At 42.7% G+C, this 23,098-nt stretch overlaps 2 protein-coding genes across 4 annotated transcripts in view; one reads left to right on the top strand and one right to left on the bottom strand.

Annotated features, from left to right (window-relative positions):
• Positions 1-23,098, top strand: part of LOC119743514 (leucine-rich repeat-containing protein 9-like) — a 94,077-nt gene that overhangs the window by 5,625 nt on the left and 65,354 nt on the right. The window contains exons 2-3 of one of the 3 annotated variants that reach the window (XM_038219945.1): positions 15,643-15,712; positions 21,993-22,187. In XM_038219945.1, coding sequence (XP_038075873.1) covers positions 15,674-15,712; positions 21,993-22,187 — 234 coding nt within the window. In that variant the 5' untranslated portion in view covers positions 15,643-15,673. Of the gene's footprint in view, positions 1-15,642; positions 15,713-20,834; positions 21,328-21,992; positions 22,188-23,098 lie in introns of those variants that run through there. The other 2 variants (XM_038219938.1, XM_038219953.1) reach the window with 2 other exon arrangements.
• LOC119741168 lies at positions 8,162-8,839 on the bottom strand. Its single transcript, XM_038216878.1, has one exon. It carries the CDS (start codon positions 8,837-8,839, stop codon positions 8,162-8,164), a length of 678 nt encoding a protein of 225 aa, XP_038072806.1.

Here is a 23,098-nt window from a genome sequence, read left to right as displayed (position 1 = left end):
CTACTGAGGAACGAACTTTATTAAAAAATACGAAAGTGCATTGTCACATTACCCAAATTTTTGATAAGCCACAGCTTACGTTGGTTCTCATGCTGAGTGAAAAATGTCCCTGTAGCTTATATTCCGGGCGGCGTATACGGCGACATTTGAAGAATAAATTCAGTCACCTATCTCAGTCTCGCACTCAAAATTCGCGTACACTTTGCCTCGAAAATATCACCAAATTTATCCTCCAAAACAGAGAATTATTTGCTAACCAAACGTACGTAGACTTGCACCACGTGCTGATGATATCGCTATGCACGGCAGCGTGTATCCCATCCCATGTAGGCAACATACGTAATACGGACGCTAGAACATGTCACCAAAGTGAATTGGATCACACCATTACGGTTTAGGGGTGTACCCTTAGAACAATTTACCAGCATTTCCACCGTTTAGGAATTAAAACACCGAATCCCGGTTTTGTTTGTGATTGAGAATATACGTTACAAAATGCCGAGCGGCAGAACTTTCTGTTGATATTTGCTGGAATTCACGGTCTCAAAGTAATGATGAGTTGTTCTTTTGAAATCGTGAAGTTGTTATCTACATGTATTTTCCTGTTTTCTCATGTCAGTAATTTTTAGCTGTTGAAACTAAAAGTGGGTCAAGAAAAATACAGAGACTGGCATGGAATTGCTTGACCTAGATAATTTTTGGTGTTTGTCTTACTCGCAGCTTTTTCCCGGTGCCGTGATTGGTTGAAATAAAAGAAATCCAAAAATTGGAATTTAATAGTTAGAAAATTAATTGTTTTTTCTTTGAGTTGTTTGTTTGACATTTCCCCAACATTCTCATGAGCAACACAAGGTGATAATAGTTGAACAATATAGAAACATGATCCTTTATTGTGAGGTTGGACTTCCCAAAAGACGTGAAATTTGGTTTACCTATATTTAGCAGTTTGAAGAAGTTGCATCGTTTTGTATTTTCCCACACGCTCTCGCTGATTAAAATGAAGGTAGTGCCGCTTAGAAAATTGGATGATGGGGTGGGAATTGATTTGCTTATATGTAGCGGTTTGAAGGAGTTCCGTTGTCTTGTATTTTCCCACACTCTCGTCGGGAAAAAAATGCCCCATCCATCAGTAGCCCCTTTAAAATGCACTGTCACCATGGATATACAGTTGCCTAGCAACACCATGTCGGTGGGAAGGTTGTAGGCCCGCTTCATTGCCCTTCCCATATCAGTACTCAAATCCCCTTGGTAATCAGTTGCAGTTAAATGTATTCTCCATTGACATCGGTCTGCAAACTCCACCCTTATTTGCATAATCATAAATATGCATTGGCCACTCTAAAAAAACATAATTCGTTGATAATATCTAAAACAACAATGATTGATTGAACATTTCAGACTTTATGTGTACAAAATTTAAGAAAGATAATGCAGAACCACTAATGATGACATCTGTTGCACTATCGTGGACATTTTGGTGCTAAAAATGAATTTCTGTTGTTGCTGTGACTGGAAAGGTGTACTGTATGATATAGATTCCGAAACCACTCTCGCACAGCTATCGAGAGATCTGTAATCTGTTGTCATTGACCACATCACCCGTTGTGCTTGGGTTCACGACTTAATACGTCGCCACGAAGATTCGGTGTCAGCTATTTGTTTTAAGTGAACGAAAGAGTAGATCCCATGCAATTCACGCCTGTTATAATACCTTGAAAATTAAAATGAATAAAATATCAATATATTGATAATATCGATATAAAAAAACCCGATATATTGGTATCGGCCAAAATACAATATCCGGGGTGCCTAGGTGGTCGATAAGCCAACAAGAGGAGAACGTTTCTCGACAAGATCATAACCAACATCGGGAGTGACCTTTATACCGCTGTTCAAATACAATCTCCGGTCGGTTAATCAATTTACTGAACAAGGCCAAAAATTCAAACTTGGATTAATTGAGGCTTTTTATTGTATAATATCCAGTGTATTTTTAATGTGCCTGTTTGTTTTTTTCGAAAATTGGGTTTTATTTTTCACAGATTGGGGGGAACTTTTCATTTTATTATTATTTTAATTGTTTTCTTGTGATGTGTTATGTAAGTTTTATCAGGAACATTTTAACATCATATTTATTGTAATGTTATAGTATTATTGTATTTTTTTTAGCTGTATAAACGAAAATGTAAATCATGTGCAATTCAGCCCTTGGCTGCGATTCATGATGCTTTATAATAAACCAATTTGAAATGAAATGAAATCTGTTTAATACTACAGAAGCTTGAATTGCCTTCTTCCACGTATGTTAATGAAATATGATACCCTTGGCAACTCGGTCTGACCATGCATGCGCACATAAATTATTATAATGGTAACCAAAACCACGCAAGAGAACTCAGTACGCACACGTTTGTGACGTCACTATGCAAAAACGCACACCTCAAAGTTCTGCTTTATCACTCCAAAAATGATTTTTTTTTTCCCCAGCAATTTTCTTTGGCTAACATAGTAGTCCATTATTTATTGTAATTTTTCCATTATAAGAACCGAGCTAATTTTTGTTTGCACTCAACCAGAGGTTGATCTTGTATTTCATGCCTTTCATGTGAAGCTTACGTGTAATTGTCTAGAAAACTTACCTATACAATTGATAGAAAATGAAAAATGATAGGCACATTCATGACTGTTTAAGCAGTTTCGTGAAATTTTTTATTGTTGCAGCTTGGAGACTGTTAAATCACAAGACAATCCATTCTATATGAAAAGTAGCTGGTATTTAGTAAACCTATTCCTCTTTTAATTATGAGAATTGTTTCATTGAATTTTCTCTTTCTTTTCTTTTTGAAAGCCTTAATACTTTGTCTACTATTTCAATTATCAGTTTCAAACACTGACCTGTTTGAGTGCTTTGCTTTTTGGGGTATGGTTTTTTCAATAAAATAATTTGTAAATTAAAAGACACATTTTATTTGTCAATCACTATCAGTAGATTAAAAATTTAAATCCTTGCTGCAATCCTAATTTCAAATCCGATATAACAGCGTTTGACATGAAGTTGAAGACCCAAACATTGTTTTACTGCAATTTTAATTTACTACATGTATACTGCAATATCAAGAAGATATTTTATGTCTGTTAATAAACAAGTCTCTAATTTTGCATTGGCTTGATGATACATGTATAGCCTACGGTTGTCAGCAAAAGCCATTCATTCTAAGTTGGTGAACTTACTGTGGATTTTTCTGAGTCCCTTTGTTAATGTTTATGTCACAGGTCTTTCCTGAATGGCAATCCTTTTTTAATGATATTACCGGTTCACGGCAGACAAAATTACAAAATGAAATTTTAACGAATTACAAGTCGATATGACAGTCAAGCAAGATCCAATATTAATGAACAACACATATTAACAATGATCAACAGAATCAAAAATATTAAATGGAACACACATCAAAAGAATCATCGGAATGATAAGCGGTGTTCCGGATTTGTATACACGAAAAGTTCACACGAACGCGTGGACGCAAAGTTCAGTTCATTAGATGATGACAGGAAGTCGCGGATGGACACAGAAGAAAGTAGACTAGAAGAGATGGGTTGCAGGTTCGGAGCTTGGTTGCAAAACACAGGAACAGCTGAACAGTATGGCGGGGAAGGTTGACGCTCCTATGGCTCTCAAGACTGGAACTTTAATACTACTGGAGGTAGTACTGGACTTGGTCCTCTTGTCTGGCTGACGTCAAACCTATTTCGGAAGAAATAGTTGAAACAGGCTCATGTAGGAGGTGAGGTGGCATTGATCCTGATTGTTCGACGGCTGAAGTCAGAATGCCCAACAAAATCATAAACTAAACCTAAAATAATAAAGAATAACTAAACCAGAAAATAATACAAAATAATCAAAGATAAAATATATACTAACTATAAGAGAAAACTAAACCTTACAGAATGATCTTATTTTGAAAGGAAAACAAAATAAAAGTAAAACAAACAAATCTAGGCCTTGGCTTAGGGTTCAATCAAAAGTCACTTCAGGCTGACCTGAATCAAAAAGGTAACTGACATTCTAAAAAATCATGGCGTCCCGGCATGACAAATAATAAATTGAAAGCAGATACAAGTGAATTCAAGCAGGCAACAGGCAGGACTGAAGCAGGGCTAAGCTCTGTTTTTGAATTGCCAAATGCTCTTCAATTAATCTTGTCTCGGATAATCCCAATCCACCGCACCCATGTCGATCAGGTGGTCTCCTGTTTCGGACCGGGTATCTGCGTCTGCCTCGGGTTGGGGAACTATCTGTAGCTGACTCGTCTGACGATGAAGTACTGGGCTCTGTGGAACTCTTTGCCTCTGGGAGGGAGACGTGAGTTTCATCTTCAGACTGTGCAGCAGCTTCTGTGGATGTAGGTCCAGTACTTTCAACTTATCAGTTGGACTAACAGTACCGATTGGGGGTTCCACTGGAACAAACTGTGGGGCTGCTGGATCCAGTTGATTGGTAGGCACCAAATCATCCTTACTGCTCACCACACAACGAATTAATTTCTTTGGGGCTGGTACTGGCTGTGTCTTCTTCTCGTTCACTACCACAGATGGAGATGAATCAGAATCTGTAGCAAGTCTAGCAGATGATGAAGGAGGGTGGAGCAGATTCGTCGGTTCTTGGTCTTTCCCTTGTCTGGGCAGGCGTGGTGAAACTCTTGGGGGTTGGTTTCGGATCAACAGGGGGTGTAGGCAATACCGGAGTTTCGGGAAGAAACCCACAACTTCACAAGGCAACAGCATGTTCCGTCGCTCCGTCACCACTCTCAGTTCTTTCACAACATACACAGGCATGTCGTCACTGATCCGTCAAATCACTTGGTACTTGGTGCTTGTCCATCGGTCAGCAAGCTTGTGTCTTCCGGTGAGGCCCACGTTTCTCACAAACACCCTGTCACCAACTGCTAGCACTTGATCTCGTACTTTCCGCATTAGCAGCAGCAATCTGGTGAGCTCGCTGCAAGCGATCTTTACGATCCTGTACATACTTGTGATGTTTGACTGCTTCATGCCTGGAGATTAGTAGACCAAACTGTAAGTCGACTGGCAGGCGAGGTTCTCGTCCAAACATCAAGGAGTTTGGGGACATGCCGGTAGCACTTTTCTTGGTGCAATTATAAGCATGTACCAGAGGTTTCACATGAAGGCGCCATTTGTTTTTCTTCTCTGCATCCAGGGTCCCGAGCATTCTGATAAGGGTCTGATTGAACCTTTCAACCTGGCCGTTCCCCTGCGGATGGTATGGCATTGTGCGTGACTTCCAAATCCCTGCTAGATGACATAACTCCTGGATAAGCCTAGATTCGAAGCCTCGCCCTTGATCGGAGTGAAGGCGCTCTGGGAAGCCGTAGTGGACGAAGCACTCTTACCAAAGCACCTTGGCTACCGTCCTCGCCTTCTGGTCCTTTGTGGGGAATGCTTGGTCATATCTTGTAAAGTGATCCGTCAGGACGAGGATGTTCATGGTGTTTTTATCGTCGGGGTCAAGAGACAGAAAGTCCATGCAGACGAGCTCCATCGGATGAGTCGTCTTGATGGATACCAATGGTGCCATCTTGAGCATCTTCTTCTTGCGACGGAGACAACCTAGGACAGATGCGACACAATTCTTCAATATCATCAGCCATTTTGGGCCAATAGAAACGAGCCCTCGCCAGGTCCAGGGTCCTCTCCAAGCCCAAGTGACCAACTTGATCATGTACTCCATCAAAAGCAAGGAACCTGTAGCTCTTAGGCAAGACAAGCTGTTTGTGTGGGGACTCATTTGTACTGGGAGCCATTCTGAACAATACACCTTCTTTGAGCACAAGTTGTTTGATCTGTCGGAGTAGAATCTTCTTCCCATCCATTAAGGCTGAACGCTCCTTGGCATCGGGCTGCTTTCCCGCCTGCATGCATTGGATGACATACCGTATGTCTTCGTCAGGGTGCTGAAGACCCACCCAGTCCCTGCTTGTTAAGCTTGGGAGGGAGTCCTGACCTTGACACCCTGTGCCCTCCAAGCCTTCAGGCACCGCACTCGCTGAATCCCTGATGGTCTCCAAAAGGGTGCTACTGGGACGTTGGTCAACACTTTGGCACAAAACAGCCACCACTGACTCATTTAACTTGACATCACTTTCACCCAAGATCTTGTCTCTTAGCTGCTGGAGGCGCTCGTCATTCCCATCAGAGTCTTCATCTATAGGTGAAGTTAACTGGGGCCGTCTTGACAAGCCATCAGCATCAGCATTCTTTCTTCCTGGGCAATACTGGATGCGAAAGTCATAGTTTGCCAGTGCAGCCAACCATCGCTGCCCAGTCGCATCAAGTCTGGCCGATGTTAACACATAGGTCAGTGGGTTATTATCTGTAAACACTGTGAATTTCCCGCCATACAGATAATCATGGAATTTCTCCGTCATGGACCATTTCAGGGCCAGGAACTCGAGCTTATGGGCAGGATGGTTGGCTTCACTACGCGATAGATCCCTGCTGGCATAGGCAATGACTCTCAGCTTCCCGTCCTGCTCCTGGTACAATGCAGCGCCGAGTTTTGTCAAGCTGGCATCGGTGTGGAGGACAAATGGAGAGCCATAGTCCACAAAGCCGAGAACTGGGGCTGTAGTAAGCTTGTCTGTATGCACATCGAAGGCAGACTGGCATGCAGGTGTCCATCTATCTCCAAAGGGCTCACTGGCACTGCGGACTAAGGCCTTCCGTTGTCTCCTTTCTTAAACTTCCTTGTAAGGTCACAACGGGCTGTCAACTGGTGGAGTGGGCGTGCAGTTGTTGAATATCCTTCCACGAACCTCCTATAGTATCCTGTAAACCTGAGGAAAGACTTCAACTCCCGGACATTAGATGGAGTGGGCCAGGGCCTGACTGCCTTAATTTTATCGGGATCAGTGCTTACTCCAGCCCCGACTTTCGGAAGGGCGGATGATGTCACGGTCCATCAACTCCCTCGGATGTCTTCTCACATCTAAGTAACCTGCGGGGGCGATGTTCCGTGACCTCACACGGAAGGGCGAGTCGTCAGAAAGGCGGATTTGGTGTTTGACTGCTGAAGTGCAGCCAATATCCAAATCACCTCTGGAGAACACCTGCAACCTCTCCCGTAAGAGCCGGGTGACCCATTCTTTTGTCTCTTCTGGAATTGGCGAACCCTTGAAGTCAAATTCAAGTGGTTGCTCCTCTGGGACCTCAATATTTGTGCAACTGGCCTGATGTCTAGGGGATGTGACTTTCTCATCCAATTTATCTGGGTGTAAGGACCGAAGCTCCTCCACAGCATAAGCATGGGCGATGGTGATACCTTCTGGGAGAATGATATCATGCTCGGACTCATTCTTCACCATCATTGCCACCTTGCTTCCAGAATTTGGGGAAATGACGTCTACTGTCCGTTGGACGACCAGACCACCAGGGGAAAAACAGCCTTCATCGGCCTCAACCATAATCACTGCCTCCGCCTGGAATGGGTTATCATTTGAGCCTTGTAGTTCTACATGGTTGCCCCTCTTTATCGACACAGGACCGCTGAGAAGCTGAACATCTGATACTTTGCCGTCTGGCCTAGTTGTCATGGCAGAAGATTAAATCTGGAGGTAGGCTGCCATCCAAGCGCTGGTTACCTGTAACTTCTGGAGGAAGTTTGGGCCAGCTTCTTGTTTGCAGTTTTCCAACAGCCTCCCAACAATGCTGGTGTTCGTGCCTAGAAAGAGAGGTGCTTGGTTGCTGCCATCTCGGCTGGGGGTGACCAGTGCCAACGTCGTGGTTTCCATGTCAACTCCAGCCGTCTCTTTTGTGAATCGCACTTTCACCTCTATGTACCCTAGGTAAGGCACCGATTGTCCACTAGCTCCTACCACAAGAAGATTGGTGATGGGCTATAGTGGATGATGACGAAGATGAGTCCTGTAAAAGGACTCAGCGATGCACGCTACCTGGGACCCAGTATCCATAAGGCATGGGACTTCAGTACCCTCTATCTCAGCAGTAAGAATGGCCGGGTTGCCCACCAGTTTCTTCGGTAGCCCTTGGAGGGGGTTACTGCTCATGCTGAGGGAGAGGGTAGTCTTCCTGGATACTTCTCGCCTTATAGGACTTGGTATACTCTTGGCCGCAAGTTGTCCCGCTACTGGTGGCCACTGTCGTTTCCCGAACCGCGGGGAGGCTGAGAGCGTGCTATCATCTGTTGCTGGACCCTCTCTGCGTCCCTGGGATTCGTGCAGCCTTCCATTCTGTGTCCTAATTGGCCACAGTTGAAGCACACCATGGGTCTCTTTCGTGGGGCTCTTGTAGGATAGCGCGGAGCAGGTCTAGGCGTAACACTTGGAGGGGATGCCAAGGCAGCAGACAGTTGCTGTTGAAGCTGAGCAACCACCTCCTCCAAGTGTTTTACTCGGTGGTCCTCCCTCACAACAGTGGACTGGGCCATCACTGCAGCCCGCTTAGCTGCTGGCATCTCCTTCTTATCAGTTTTCCTCCGACTGTCCTTCTCCAACACCCGTTGTTCTTCCCGCTGGACTTCGCGTAGCAGATCAACGAAATTGGGAGCCAGGTTCCGCCGCTTTAGATCAAGCTTCATCAGTAGCTCCTCATTATAAAGGTAGCCACGGCAGAACTGCTGCACCCGCACATTGTTCACTTGCTGAATATTAACACCATCGGCCTCCACTACACGGGTCAGTTGCTGATGTAATCGGGTGAGATAGTCAGAGGCTGTCTCACCTTCTGCCTGGAAGCACTCCCTATAGCGCAAGAACAATTCATCGCCATCTACGGTTGTTCCATACGCCTTTTTGTAGCCCATCCAGTCATTCCTCTGCTGTAACCGAGCTTCCCAGGGCCCAGATGATGTTACTGGCTGGTGGTAGTATCGATTCGACAATTCTGCTCAATTTCTCAGCCTATGTGATACTATCATCATCCAGAAGAAGACGGGCTGGCCGCTTCCAGCTTTCATAGTCCAGTTCCCCGCTTGGGACTGGGACTTTGCCGGAGAACAGGCGGAGTCATCGGCGATGTGAAGAAAGAACATGCTTTATGGTAGGTTCAGCATCGGTGGGTTTGGCCGATTGGCTTGGGGGCATCTGTATGTTATCAAGACTCTTGCCATGTTCTTCCAAAAAATCATCCAATGCCTGCTTAAAATCACTATTCTGCTCAATCTTAGCCTCTGTCTCGGGCATGACTTAAATGATGTATAACAAACAATACACAATGTTAAGAACACAAGAGGGAAATAAGCACAAGCTCTTAATGTAGGCAAAATATTAATTTTGGATCTCGCTAATTGATCTATTTGGTTTGACTGTGGGTTGCTAATACAATCTGTATTTAACGATTCGACCCAATCCGGGTGGTGCCTCCAAATTTTGTCACAGGTCTTTCCTGAATGGAAATCCTTTTTTAATGATATTACCGGTTCACGGCTGTCAAGCAAGATCCAATATTAATGAACAACACTTATTAAATGGAACACACATCAAAAGAATCATCGGAATGATAAGCGGCGATCCGGATTTGTATACACGAAAAGTTCACACGAACGCGCAGGCGCAAACTTCAGTTCATTAGATGATGATAGGAAGTCGCGGATGGACACAGAAGAAAGTATACTAGAAGAGATAGGTTGCAGGTTCGGAGCTTGGTTGCAAAACACAGGAACAGCTGATTGGTATGGCGGGGAAGGTTGACGCTCCTACGGCTCTCAAGACTGGAACTCCAATACTACTGGAGGTAGTACTGGACTCGGTCCTCTTGTCTGGCTGACGTCCATGGGCGTCGCCAGGATTTTTTCTAGAGGGGGGCCCAAAAAAATTTTGTCAAAAAATGCTTGTATTTCTCAACACATTCCCGATTTATCAGTTTTAGAGGGGGCAGGGACATTTTGCCCCCCCCCCCTAACACATTAAATTTACACCACTTTGCCTTCGCGCCTCTTTTTCTTTTCTTTTTCTTTTTTTTCTTCCTTTTTTTTTTTTTTTGTTGGCTTTTCCAGGGGGGGGGCAAGTGCCCCCCCTTGCCCCCCCCCTCGCGACGCCCATGCTGACGTCAAACCTATTTCGGAAGAAATAGTTGAAACAGGCTCATGTAGGAGGTGAGGTGGCATTGATCCTGATTGTTCAACGGCTGAAGTCAGAATGCCCAACAAAATTATAAACTAAACCTAAAATAATAAAGAATAACTAAACCAGAAAATAATACAAAATAATCAAAGATAAAATATTCACTAACTATAAGAGAAAACTAAACCTTACAGAATGATCTTATTTTGAATGGAAAACAAAATAAAAGTAAAACAAACAAAATAGCCCTTGGCTTAGGGTTCAATCAAAAGTCACTTCAGGCTGACCTGAATCAAAAAGGTAACTGACATTAAAAAAATCTGTCAACTGAAACAACCAACAGGCTAAACAGATGGTCCAGATATTTGAAGCAAATACCTAAAAAGACAAACGACTTAAAGAACAAGTAAGGAACTCCTTAACAGTAAAGTGTGCTTACTGAAAAATGAAGGAAATTGGAGCAAGCCATAAAACATAATGAATAAGGCTAACGTCAAAGTAATTTCACATCAACCTTGGATGGGTAAACAGTTCACCAAGTGCAGTAGTTAGTTGCCTCTTCTGGGAATTATAACTTTACAACCTTTCTACAGACCAGGCTAACTCTAGTGGCTTTGAGGTCAATCACACTAAGTCCTTTTCTTTGTTTCTTCTTATATATTGCTATTAAAGAAATGCATGTCCAAACTGCACTGGTCACTGCCTTAATTCATATTCCCAAGGTTTAGAATCCTCTCGGATACAGAATATTATCAATCGAATGAAATAATTGTATTGAAGAAGTTCAATGGAATTATGAGAGAAACGAACATAATGATTAGTTCTCAATTAATGATACATCCTTAGATCTTATTGTGTTTTTTCAATGAAAAAAGACCAAAAAGTCAGCACAGAGCAGATATACTACAACTACATAATCAAAATCAAGAATACATATGCTATCTAATATCAATAAGAATATCGTACGTAATCAGTGACTGAATAATCCCAATGAATTATCAAACTAAGTAAGAAAGAATCCTCTAAGCAATAACACTAAACTATCAACTATAGAAGGAATGGTAACCCTTGCTAAACAACTAGAAATACTAAAATGAAATCTTGCTATCAAATACCAATTTACCATGAGGGTAACTCAATAAAGCAACACACTACATTATTATTAAGCACATCATAAGAAAACAAAACAGAATTCGGGAACTCGCCTATTTCAGAAGAAATAGTTGAAACAGGCTCATGTAGGAGGTGAGGTGGCATTGATCCTGATTGTTCGACGGCTGAAGTCAGAATGCCCACGACCACCTACACGAGGCCTAGTCCCAAATTCAAAGGGTCAAACAGCTAGGTCAAGTCCAAGACAGGGGTAGCCTTGACCAAGGCTATCAGCTTGTTCCCATATGAGCATGTTCCCGCTACTGCACACAGCGCGCGCCGCGACACACTTGTTGTACTATACCGTTAGTCTCAACAACCCTTGCATGTGCCTTGTGTGCATGTACGTACACCCCACATACACTTCCGCAAACAGCTGTACAGTGAGTCGAGGCGGAGGATAGCCTTGACGCAACCGTGGCAAATTCCTTATGTGTTTCTTTATATTTTCGGCCAAACTCGGCCGAGAATTTCTGATGCGCATATATTACACGATATCCAATCAAAGCCCGTAAACTTTGACCTGCTACATACATATTCATGAACCCTGCAAATTACCGTAAACACCATGTATGTTCACTCAAAAATAAATATCCAGGTATTTCAATTCCATTTTAAACCATTTCTCCAGTTTTATTCCAAACAAATGAAATATGAAGGAACACTTGTTCAAAATGATGATACTATTTCCAATGTATTGCGAATTGGACAGTTCAAGACGTACCGCCAACGCTTATTGTCGGTGCAACAGCGTACATTATCGCCGCTACTCTTGGCGTGACATTCTGACAGCGAATTTAGGGAACAGGTCAACTCGGACCCAGGTCAAATCGTACACATTTTATCGAATGCAGGTTAACTCGTATCTATAAATCCTGTCGCAACTGTAGGAATTAACTGCAAGAGACGAGCTATTGACTTTGGGATGGAAATATACAAAACTGTCATATAGGGACTTGGTGAATAAAATCTCTCCCTGAATTCGTACCATGTGCAACATATTTCTCATACGTACGACACATGTATTTTAACGCGTACGTACGAATTGTATGTCACACCTACGACATGTACGTATGACATGTAAGTCGTAAGTATAACATATAAATCGTAGGTTTTTATACATACGAGTTGCATTAAATATGTCGTACGTACGAGATACAAGTCGCACACATGCGACATATATCGTACCCTGTCGACTCGACATATCAGATCGTACATAGGCCTATATGTCGTACCTGCACCTGTCAACATTATTTCATATGTTTGATATGTCATACCCTGGCGACATATTATGTCGTACCCTGTCGGTATATTAGTCGTACTCTGTCAACATATATACCGTAATTTCCTGCGGATAAGACGCGTCTTATCTGACTTTCTAGACCACAAAAACATCGCTGCGCCTTATCTACAGGTGCGCCTTATCTGGTGTCGCTTGAGTTCAAAGTGACGGTCTTTGTGTGAAGAATTCTTTCAATGCCGCAATCAATAGTGCGGTCAACCAAGGCTCAACTCTCCAGACATTGTGACCGTATTTTCATTCCAACAATGCCGCAATGCGTTGATCCCCCTTAGTGATCGTGCTTTCGTTCCAACAATGCCGTCATACAAACGTTTTTCTTTGTGGCCGTTGTATTAGTCACCGGTAGAGGGCGCAACATCTGGCTCGGAGGGACTGGGCAAGTCTACGAATCTGATCCAGCGTGCGTGTTGCAATATCTTCAGACAGTGCGTGGACCATCGTTTTTGGCCGCTGATTGGGCCGCACTGCATTAACAAAAGGCCAAGGAAGGCCAGGATCGGAAACCGCAAGCAAGCATGCACAGCTTTTCTTCATGGCTCTACATGTGACCAGCCAATGTGGTTACGGTTTAATTCATCCTCCGAATAGTGTGATCATTCTAAGGCAACACAATGGCCCCTTTGTGGCGATGTACCGACACCGGGTGACGCCTGGTGTTCTTCTGTGTGTGGTCAAACATGCGTCTTATGCGGCGGTGCGCCTTATCTGTTGGCGTTTGAATTTTTTGGGGGTGATTTTAGGGACCTGCGCCTTATCCACCGCGCGCCTTATCCGCAGGAAATTACGGTATGTCGTACCCTGTCGATATATTAGTCGTACTGTTCTTTTTCCTCCATGATACTACATATAACTTATAAGTCGTTCATACAAGTTCAAATCAGTCTTAAGTTAGCTGAAGGAGAGACAATTTTTTTCCCATATACCCTTGACAGCCTAGTAGAAATACCCCCAAAAGTCAGCGGTAGATATACTCAATAGTGTGAGCGCTTTTTTTGGCCGCTGACCAAGCAAGCGCAGCGTGTCTTACCGCATAGCGCAGCCCAGCTGGTGCCTCACAGTAAATGTTGACGGCCCCGACGTGGTCACGGTCTCTGTGCACGGTGACATCGTTTTTGCCGGCGTGCGGTTTGTACCGTTCGTCGTTTTGTGAAAAGTCTAATTTTTCATACTTTTCATTTCATTTTCGACCCAAACTATGTATAACTATGTAAATATTATTCTACTATTATATAAGATTTCAAGGGTTTTTTTTACAATAATTATTGTTACCGCAGGCCATGTGGTTTATAAACCTTTGGTCGCATTATGCAATTTAATAAATATTCATTTTTTTGTCAGCCATTATCCAATGAGAGAAGACTATTTACCATAGCGCGTACTAATTATCATATTGAGCCTACATGGTTGCGTCAAGGCTATCCTCCGGCTTGACTTACTGTATGGCTGTTTGCGGAAGTGTGTGTGGGGTGTACGTACATGCACGCAAAGCACACACAAGGGTCGTTGAGGCTAACGGTATAGTACAACTAGTGTGTCGCGGCGCGTGCTGTGTGCGGTAGCGCATGTAGCGGGAACAAGCTCGTATGGGAACAAGCTGATAGCCTTGGTCAAGGCTAAGACAGGGGCAATAAATAATGGGTCGCCAACCTTGTCCGCACCAAAATGGAAAATTTTGGAGGTGTGGTACTTACATTTCTGTTTAATGTATGTGTCTCCATTATTAAAATAAATAAAAAATTTAATCTGCATAATAAGTTTACATGACATTGTAACATTTTATTGTGTGGAACTGTATGAAGGCAACATTGAAATGAACTAGTGCAGGGCCAGTTGAAAATGTGCCTGTTCGCAAGGGCGGCTCCAGAACACAATTTTTTGGGGGGCCAAAAAAGATTTTGGCAATCTTGGACGCCCCATTGTCCCTAATCCTCTTTCCTTTGTTTGTACTCTCAGCTCTCATTGGTTTTGTACACAATTTGAGATCGGGGACGTTCGGTCAATCGTGGATGTATTGTTTGCGCCCCAATTCTTTTGTCCTACGTCCACGATTGCCGGTGTTTACATACTCACACACACACACCCAAGTTTACGTTACATACCAAGTGTGGACTTTCCATTGCTTTCGTGTAGTTAAGAAAAACCAGTGAAAAAACTCATTTTTCTCAAACTGTGAAAACTCTTTCAACCCAATTTTTTTTCTATGCTTCCCTTTAGTGTTTCTCTTCATTCTGCTACGGATAAACCTAACCCAAAAATGCCTCTAAACCTGTTTTCCAGAAATGGGGAAACACTGTGTGGACTTGCCCAAGTCCGCACAGTGTCTCCTCTACCTGGTTTATGTGGACATCTTTTGTTCGGAAGTCCACACAGTGAATGTAATGCCTGTACACACAGTCGTTTTTTGCTATGCTTCCGAGGATTGGCTTTGTGTTTTCCTTTGTCCCTGTAATATAACACTCTCCCATAGACTAAGCACTGAAACCTGCGTTCGAGGACAATAGGCACCTTCCTTCGAGGATCAATGGCCCCTTTGTGCTCCTTTTGTTGTCTGTCCTCAGGCGTAATGCCATGCAGGAACACCCACCCACCCACGCACACACAGATTCCTGGAATTATAGTAAGGATGTTTATACTTACTATAAACAAACAAACAAACATGAAAAACGGCTAAGTATCTCGTTTGAACGACTTGTTACGTCATTGAAATGACTTGTTTAGACAACCTTTATGTCTTGTTTAAACACCTGATTGTGCAGGCCACAAAAGACGTGTACAATGTCTATGGGAGTTTGTGGCGACAAAAAAGGAGAAAGAAAAAAAAAAGAAAAAAAAAAGGCTTGTCCACAACTGCGTGGAAAAGCATTTGATATTACCAACAGCTACTAAATCCAAAATATACACATAACACAAATTCAAAGGTTGTTACAGTTGATGTTCTGTTCATTTGCAGAACTTAAGTTTAACTGTCATTTTTATTTTTATAAAAATCAAATTTTGATCTCCTCCCCCTCCCTCCCTATTGCACATTGCACATTCAGGATACTAACAAAGCATTTAACTAACTTTTCGTTTTTGTTTTTAATATGACAGACATTTAACCTGCACAACAGGAGATTTGAACATGCCTACTGCTGAAGAAGAGGAGTCTTTAAAAGAACTGGTAAGAAACATATTACGCAAACCAATACCTCATTTTCATTTGTTGAACAGCCCCTCAACAACACCGGTTATGTAAGTTTTGGTTACTGGCTATGTAATTTTCCTTGAGGTTTACCTCCCTTTCGTGTCACTTCTAAACACTTATGTGTCATGAATTCAATAAAAGTCTTTAGAGGGAATATGTATACAACACTTGCACGTATTAAACCATGAGAGTACCAAATTATTATAAAATACCTCACTTGATAAGTAAACAATATTCCCAGGCATCCCGTAAAATTAGTACAACCGGTATTCTGTCATTTTCAGGAAAATATGGGTTTTGTACATTTCTTTATAACACTGGTTGACCATTAGTCAACATTTTGTTTGAAATTGGTTACACATCAAAGAACAGGCGCAAGGGAGCAGGCCAGCTACATGTAGTCTGGTTTCTTGACCTGAACATTTTCTGTGTCTATAAATTGTTCCGTCTGGTCAGGGAACCAGATTGCAATGAAGCCAGCGACGTGATTAGTCGACTTCATACGCACCCCTTCATGGCCATACAAAAGTAGGTGGTCAACTCCAAGTCAAACATGAAGGTGGACAGAAGGCAAAAACGTTGGTTATACTGGGAAGGTTAGATTTCCGTGATCCTTTGTTCTGACATAAAATTATTCATTACTTATTAAACTGGACTGTGTCTGATGAAATGGTTGTCGGCCCAACCCTTCTGCATACATGTAACTCAACAAAACGCAACAAACACCTTGACCTCTGGTTGAATTTGGATTTTTCCCCCCCATAAATTACAAGTACTCTTTACACCCTGTACTGTAGCAGACCAACACCAACCAAAGAACTCAGAATGAGCAAAATCTGTCCTGTTTATACCCTATGAACTGCATCTTGCGTGAAAAACAATACACACTACTAGCGTAACCACGCCCACGGTTCTAAAATTGCAATAATATCCCTTACATTCTCCAAAATTAAACAGCAGAATCATACAAAATATCATACAAAAAAATCTTGAATCAATCTTCAACACATTGTGTAAATGTAAACTGCCCTAAAATGTGAATAATTGCACAGAATTCCCCCTTAATACTATTAAATGAATTAATACAATCATAAAATGTGTTCTAAAAACTACATGGTAATACCAAGGCGTGACAATCTGGGGTCCTACTTGGGTGTGGCTAGGCGGCTATGGACGTCTATAGGCACGGAGAGTGAACTCCTATCCTGCGGAGAGCAATGGGCTAGTCTGGCCCAAGCCATCTGCGGAGAGCAATGGGCTAGTCTGGCCCAAGCCACCTACGGAGAGCAATGGGCTAGTCTGGCCCAAGCCATCTGCGGAGAGCAATGGGCTAGTCTGGCCCAAGCCATCTACGGAGAGCAATGGGCTAGTCTGGCCCAAGTCACCTACGTAGAGCAATGGGCTAGTCTGGCAAAAGCCATCTACGGAGAGCAATGGGCTAGTCTGGCACAAGCCATCTTAGGAGAGCAATGAGCTACTCTGGCCCAAGCCACTTACGGAGAGGCTAGGCGGCTATGGACGTCTGTAGGCACGGAGAGTGGACTCCGATCCTGCGGAGAGCAATGGGCTAGTCTGGCCCAAGCCATCTGCGGAGAGCAATGGGCTAGTCTGGCCCAAGTCACCTACGTAGAGCAATGGGCTAGTCTGGCACAAGCCATCTACGGAGAGCAATGAGCTACTCTGCCAAAGCCACTTACGGAGAGGCTAGGCGGCTATGGACGTCTGTAGGCACTGAGAGTGGACTCCAATCACACGGAGAGCAATGGGCTAGTCTGGCCCAAGTCACCTACGTAGAGCAATGGGCTAGTCTGGCCGAAGCCATCTACGGAGAGCAATGAGCTACTCTGGCCCAAGCCACCTACGGAGAACAGTGGGCTAGTCTGGCTCAAGCCATATACAGAGAGCAATGAGCTGGTCTGGCTCAAGCCATCTACGGAGAGCAATGAGCTAGTCTGGCCCAAGCCATAAACGAAGAGCAATGAGCTAGTCTGCCCCAAGCCATCTACGGAGAGCAATGAGCTACATGTAGTCTGGCTCAAGCACTCTACGGAGAGCAATGAGCTAGTCTGGCTCAAGCCATCTCTGGAGAGCTCTTGACTTGGAACATCGAAGGAGACCATCAGAGAAAGTGAGCTAAAAGTGGGCTCACTATACCAGCATTGTCTTGACTTTGCTCTTGAGACGATTCGGCGTTGACTACCGAAACATTACAGTTGTGGGGCGACACACAGAACAGCAGTGAAGGGAAGTGGACCGAAGCCCCCCGGCTGACCCCGTGGTAGTAGTTTGGCGTTTGTGACACGAGGGTAGTTGAACCCAGCCTTACGGTATATGCTCGTCAAAACCAAAAAAATACAATACAGTGTGCAGTGATGAAGGCCGCTAGAATTGTAATACATCTGTGTACTGCATACTCAAGGTGTGCCTAATCCTCAGGTGGACTGCAGGCTCTAAGCGTGCCTAATCTTAAGCTTACTAAATATGTATATGAATCTCTTACATATTATAGCATAGTTTATATGTGTACAGGGTTCTAGCCAGGCATACAATAGGATATCGGGCCGATACGCTTCGAAAAAAATCCGATACGTTTGAAGTTAGCCGATATGCTATCGATATGCTTCACATTTTCCGTGGCAAAAAAAAAACTTTCCAAGGTTTTCTCGCTACTTTTGGAAATCATCGGTTTGTCTGCACAGTATCATGAGCCACAACATAAAGACTTAGCCACCAGACATCACTTCTAAGTTCTTGGTGATTAATTACAACTTACAGTTACAAGATTTATCTCAAGAACAAACCTGCCACAGTGCCAGCATTTATACGTCACGTTCGGCCTTGCCTTGTCTGAATTACGCGGCGCGGCATTTATCACACACACAGGAGCCATGTACACATCAGCGCGGCGTGGCCTAGGCATTGCACCGGCAGCGGAGCCTATTCATTGTGTGCGGTGCACACGGTGCCGATGCAGTATGGGCCGTCAATGCACCAGTTCATGCGCCGCGCTACTGCTGCACTGCACTGCGCAGGGCCGGACGCAGCGTCTAGGACGATACCATTTGTGGCAGCACAGGGGATGCCTTTTCTCATCTCGCCAATCATGATCATCTTAGTCACGCTTTGATTAGTATTTCTTCATGTTTCAACCACTTTTTGCAATTTTCTTGTTTTGGGCTACGAAGAAAAATTGACTCATTCTACATCTTACATATTTTTTAAACTTTTGTTTTTGGGTTTGGTAGCTTTGGTTGTCTGTTTAAACGCTTTGGTCAGAATAATACCATTAAAACGAAAGTGATACATGTATTGTTTTGTCTACCCTGCGTGGATTATTTCCCCTGACCCATGTCTGATTTCGTGGCCGGCTGGCCCAATGCAACATTTTCTTCTTTGTCTTAAGCGTTTTAAATAAATAAACTAGCATTAAGAACACTGCAAGATAGGAAATTCCGTAGTTTACTGAGTTTGAAATGGCTTTAAATTCGAAGGGAGGGAAAATTACAAGTTGGTTCAAACGTGTACGTGCCCAGCCGGAGGATAATAATACAGATGCAGATGTCAGCAAGTCATCAAATAGTTCAGACGACTGTCTTGGCAGTGAAAATGCCAGCAGCTCCACCTCGCAGACCAGCAGCAGCAGCAGCAGCATGAGCGCAAGCCTGACTAAAAGCTTTGACGAGAAGTGGCTGGAGATGTATTGCTGGGTGCTTTGAACACCTGACGGTAAGTTCCAAACAGACCCACATCATTTAATAAATTTATCTCTTAATTTATCCCCTAAAATTAGGAATTAAATAATAAAATAAATGTAGTAGTTATAAAAATTTTAATAATATACACAGGCTAGAAGTCGCCATTTCGAAGCGCAACAATGCTGCCCTAAAAAAGTGCAGAATTTTGATTGAGGGAAATTGTTCCCGAACTTTAAGCAGGTGTCCGTTGCCGGATATCCCACGTACGTGCGTGTCGAAGGTGCCTTATGAAAACCCGACTCCTGTGAAAATCGGACCCCTTTTCCTATTTTGGTGAATCCCTCTCAGGTCACACTGCTATTGATCATACATACGCATGCGTATTACTACCAAAGAGTCGACATTTCACGGAGTCTGATATTCACGCTACACCGGCACCGCGCCTAGCGCTTTAGTGCACACACTTGGCTCGTCACCAGGGTCTTGCGCATGCGTGCCAAGACGTTTTTGTGGAACTCAAAAATGTGTGTTCAGACCAAACAAAAGAGCATTAATAACAATTTTGGAAGGAAAAATGACAATAACCAACAACAATCTTGGCAGGAAATCGGCTAAAACATTTGTTCAACATTTACAATGAAGAATATCTTTGAGAAAAAAAATTAACCAGCAAAATATTGCGCAAGCTGTGATTCAATATCATTCTATTTGCCTTCGGCTCATGTCAGCAAGTTGGTTCGCGCACGTTCTCACGTACATGTACATGTATGTAGGCCGATATAATGTAGGCCTATATGTACACGCACATGTACAATGTACAAAGACAGGGTTACATTGAGACGTTACACTTCAAGTCCTGCATGTGCAGCCCCCGGTACTTGGCACACCTTTTTTGGGGGGGGGGGTTATCAAAATTCAGGCGCCGAATTTACCTCGTGTTTAACAATAATATTGATAGTATACAGACGTGAGACTTTGTCAGAATTAAGACATTTTTAAATCTATGAGAAATACTTTAACAGTGTTGAACGGTATGCATATTCAGAATTTTTTTCAACTGACAATCTCATGCGTGGGTAAAGTTATTAGTAGAACAATTTGAAATAAGTTTAAGGCAAACAAGGTTTTTATGCACTAAAAGTTCAATCGCAATGTATCATTTTTCTGGAAGCATTAAACAAAAAGCATAAGTTCACTATTTTAATTAGTATAATTTGTTAAAAATGAGACAGCACACATTTATTTTGACCTAGTGCATTTGAACATCAAACATTAAGAAATTATTTGATTTTAACAAAAAAATGAATTAAGTTAAATTGTCATACATATTATGTATTTGACAAACAATTTTTGAAATAAATATTTAATAAGTATTCAACACTACAGATCAGGACTAACAAAAGCGTACCTTCCCACTTAAACCCGTCTTAAATCTTAATTAAGACAAACTTTGTGACTTGACAGTAATGTGTTTTTGTTCGCAATAGTTTCAATGCAATTAAAGCAAATCTAATGATGAACTTTTTTTTATAAATTACACCAGGAATGCTTTCCAAACTTTGCCGGAAGCACAATGTTAGAAGCAAATCTGGTTCTGGAGTTTGGACGACAGTGCCCTGTTGCTCCATCTTCAAACAAAGTCTGGATAAACGCAAATCATCCTTGATGCATCAAACTGCTGAGGAAATGGAGTTGAGTTTGAAGCTAGCAGAAAAGACAGGAGGCGTGCAGGAAGCTTTGAGCCAGCAGGTCAACCTACAGAGAACCGCCTTTGTTACAGCTCTTCGGCTACTCTATTGGCTTGCCAAGGAAGAAGTTGCGCATACAACAAAGTTCCCGTCACTGGTGAAACTTGTCCAGCAATGTGGTGTTTCCCATCTGGAACATCTGAGAGTGGTAATTCAGTTTACCTTGATTTATGCTTTATAATAAAATTTATTAAAGGGAATATACATCATTTGCTTTTGCTGTAATTTTCAGAAATGGATGGAATTGGGGGGCTGGAAATATATAGCAAATATATATACACTGACTTTTTTGAGGTTTTGGGTTCGAAAATGCTATAAAAACCAAGAAAAACAATCATTTTCATATAGTCTGGTTCCCTGACTCCATATAAGAAGAAACAGAGCAGTTTACATACATTGGGGAATTGTAAGGTCAGGGAACCAGTCTAGCTGGCTCGTACCCGTTCATAGGTTTGTAATCGATTGCAAACAAGTGCGATGATCAATTGGGGCCAGTATTTGAAAAAAAAGCCAGTTTTTTCCAACGCTGATCGGCCGGTCAGCGTTGGAAATTGATACAAAAATACCACTTTTCTTGAAAATGACAGTATACCAGGTGCCATGATTTTACAGGATGCTTTACACTGTCATTCACTAACAGTCCAGCAAGGTATTTCAAAATGATTTGGTAGTTTTATTTTTTGTTGATTTCAAATGTTGTATTTTCCCTTTAAAATGCTTAGCTTTTAAATTCTTTTAATTATTTTTCTAACAATGCATATTTACTAATTTTCATATCTAAACATAAATACTTTGGAAACCATCTTTTAATAGGGAGATAATGCTTTCTACCAAAGTGAGACAGCACTGCAAGAGATGTTGGAAAATTTGGCTGAAGTCACCAGCAGTGAGATATATGAGGCTATGCAGAGCAGTCCCTTCTTCAGCATCCTGTGTGATGAGACGACAGATGTTTCCGTCCTCAGCCAACTGATCTTCTATGGACGTTTTCTGGATAACCAGGGCCAGGTACGCTCCCCATCCTGCCCAATTACTAACGTTATCAGGCAAAGTAAAGTTGCAGTGAGCATTATACCCCAGTATTATGAAAGCCTGTACATCATGCTCTTGGTAAAAATATATATATATATATATATATATATATATATATATATATCCAATGAAATCGTCTTCTATCACAATTCACAGTGCTCAATACATCTCTGTAGAGCTATAAACATGCATGAATTCAGAATATGAGTTAAACAAACTTTGGCATATCTCTCTTCTGGACAGACTGTTTCGTACCATAAGGCACTCATCAGCAGAATGACGAAAAATAGAATAGAAGTAGCATCTTATCTTATTTCGAATCAAGCGCGCGCACGCGTTACGCGCGTTACGTCATTGAAGTTAGTACGTGTTTACGTCACTGAAGTAAGAACACATCTGTCTCGATGCCTGCACTTGGAGACGATTTCGCTTCTCTTATTCAGTGTACCTAGATCTGGCCTACATATGATTATGTACTTCTCTGCTATACACAAATTGCATCTCTTGTTTACGTTAGAGTATGGCAGTGCTTTCTGAACAATGTCCCATTTGATTTCATAGTCTTTCCCCTCGTCCTTTAAGTCCCATATATGTTTACTTAGCTCTGTTTGCGCCCTCTTGCTCTCGGATCTGAATGACTGCTTGTGGTTCGCTAGTCTCGCCTTGAAGGTTGTGGATGTCAGCCCGACGTATGCCTCCTTCCTGCCTTCGCTCGTGACGGTGGCCTGGTACACGATGTTCTTGCTGAGGCACTCCCCGTTCAGCGGGCATTCGGCATTGCGGGGGCAACTGCATGTTCTACCACCGACGTCGTCCTCTTGTTTTACCTTCCGTTTGTTGATTGACTGGATCGTTGCCTTCATGTTCGGCATGCAGCTGTACGATAA

Source organism: Patiria miniata, unplaced genomic scaffold (genome assembly GCF_015706575.1).
Source record: "Patiria miniata isolate m_02_andy unplaced genomic scaffold, ASM1570657v1 HiC_scaffold_11, whole genome shotgun sequence".
Classification (NCBI taxonomy): Eukaryota; Metazoa; Echinodermata; class Asteroidea; order Valvatida; family Asterinidae; genus Patiria; species Patiria miniata.
The sequence above is the reverse complement of the archived record's forward strand: the minus strand, read 5'-3'. Positions and strand labels throughout refer to the sequence as shown.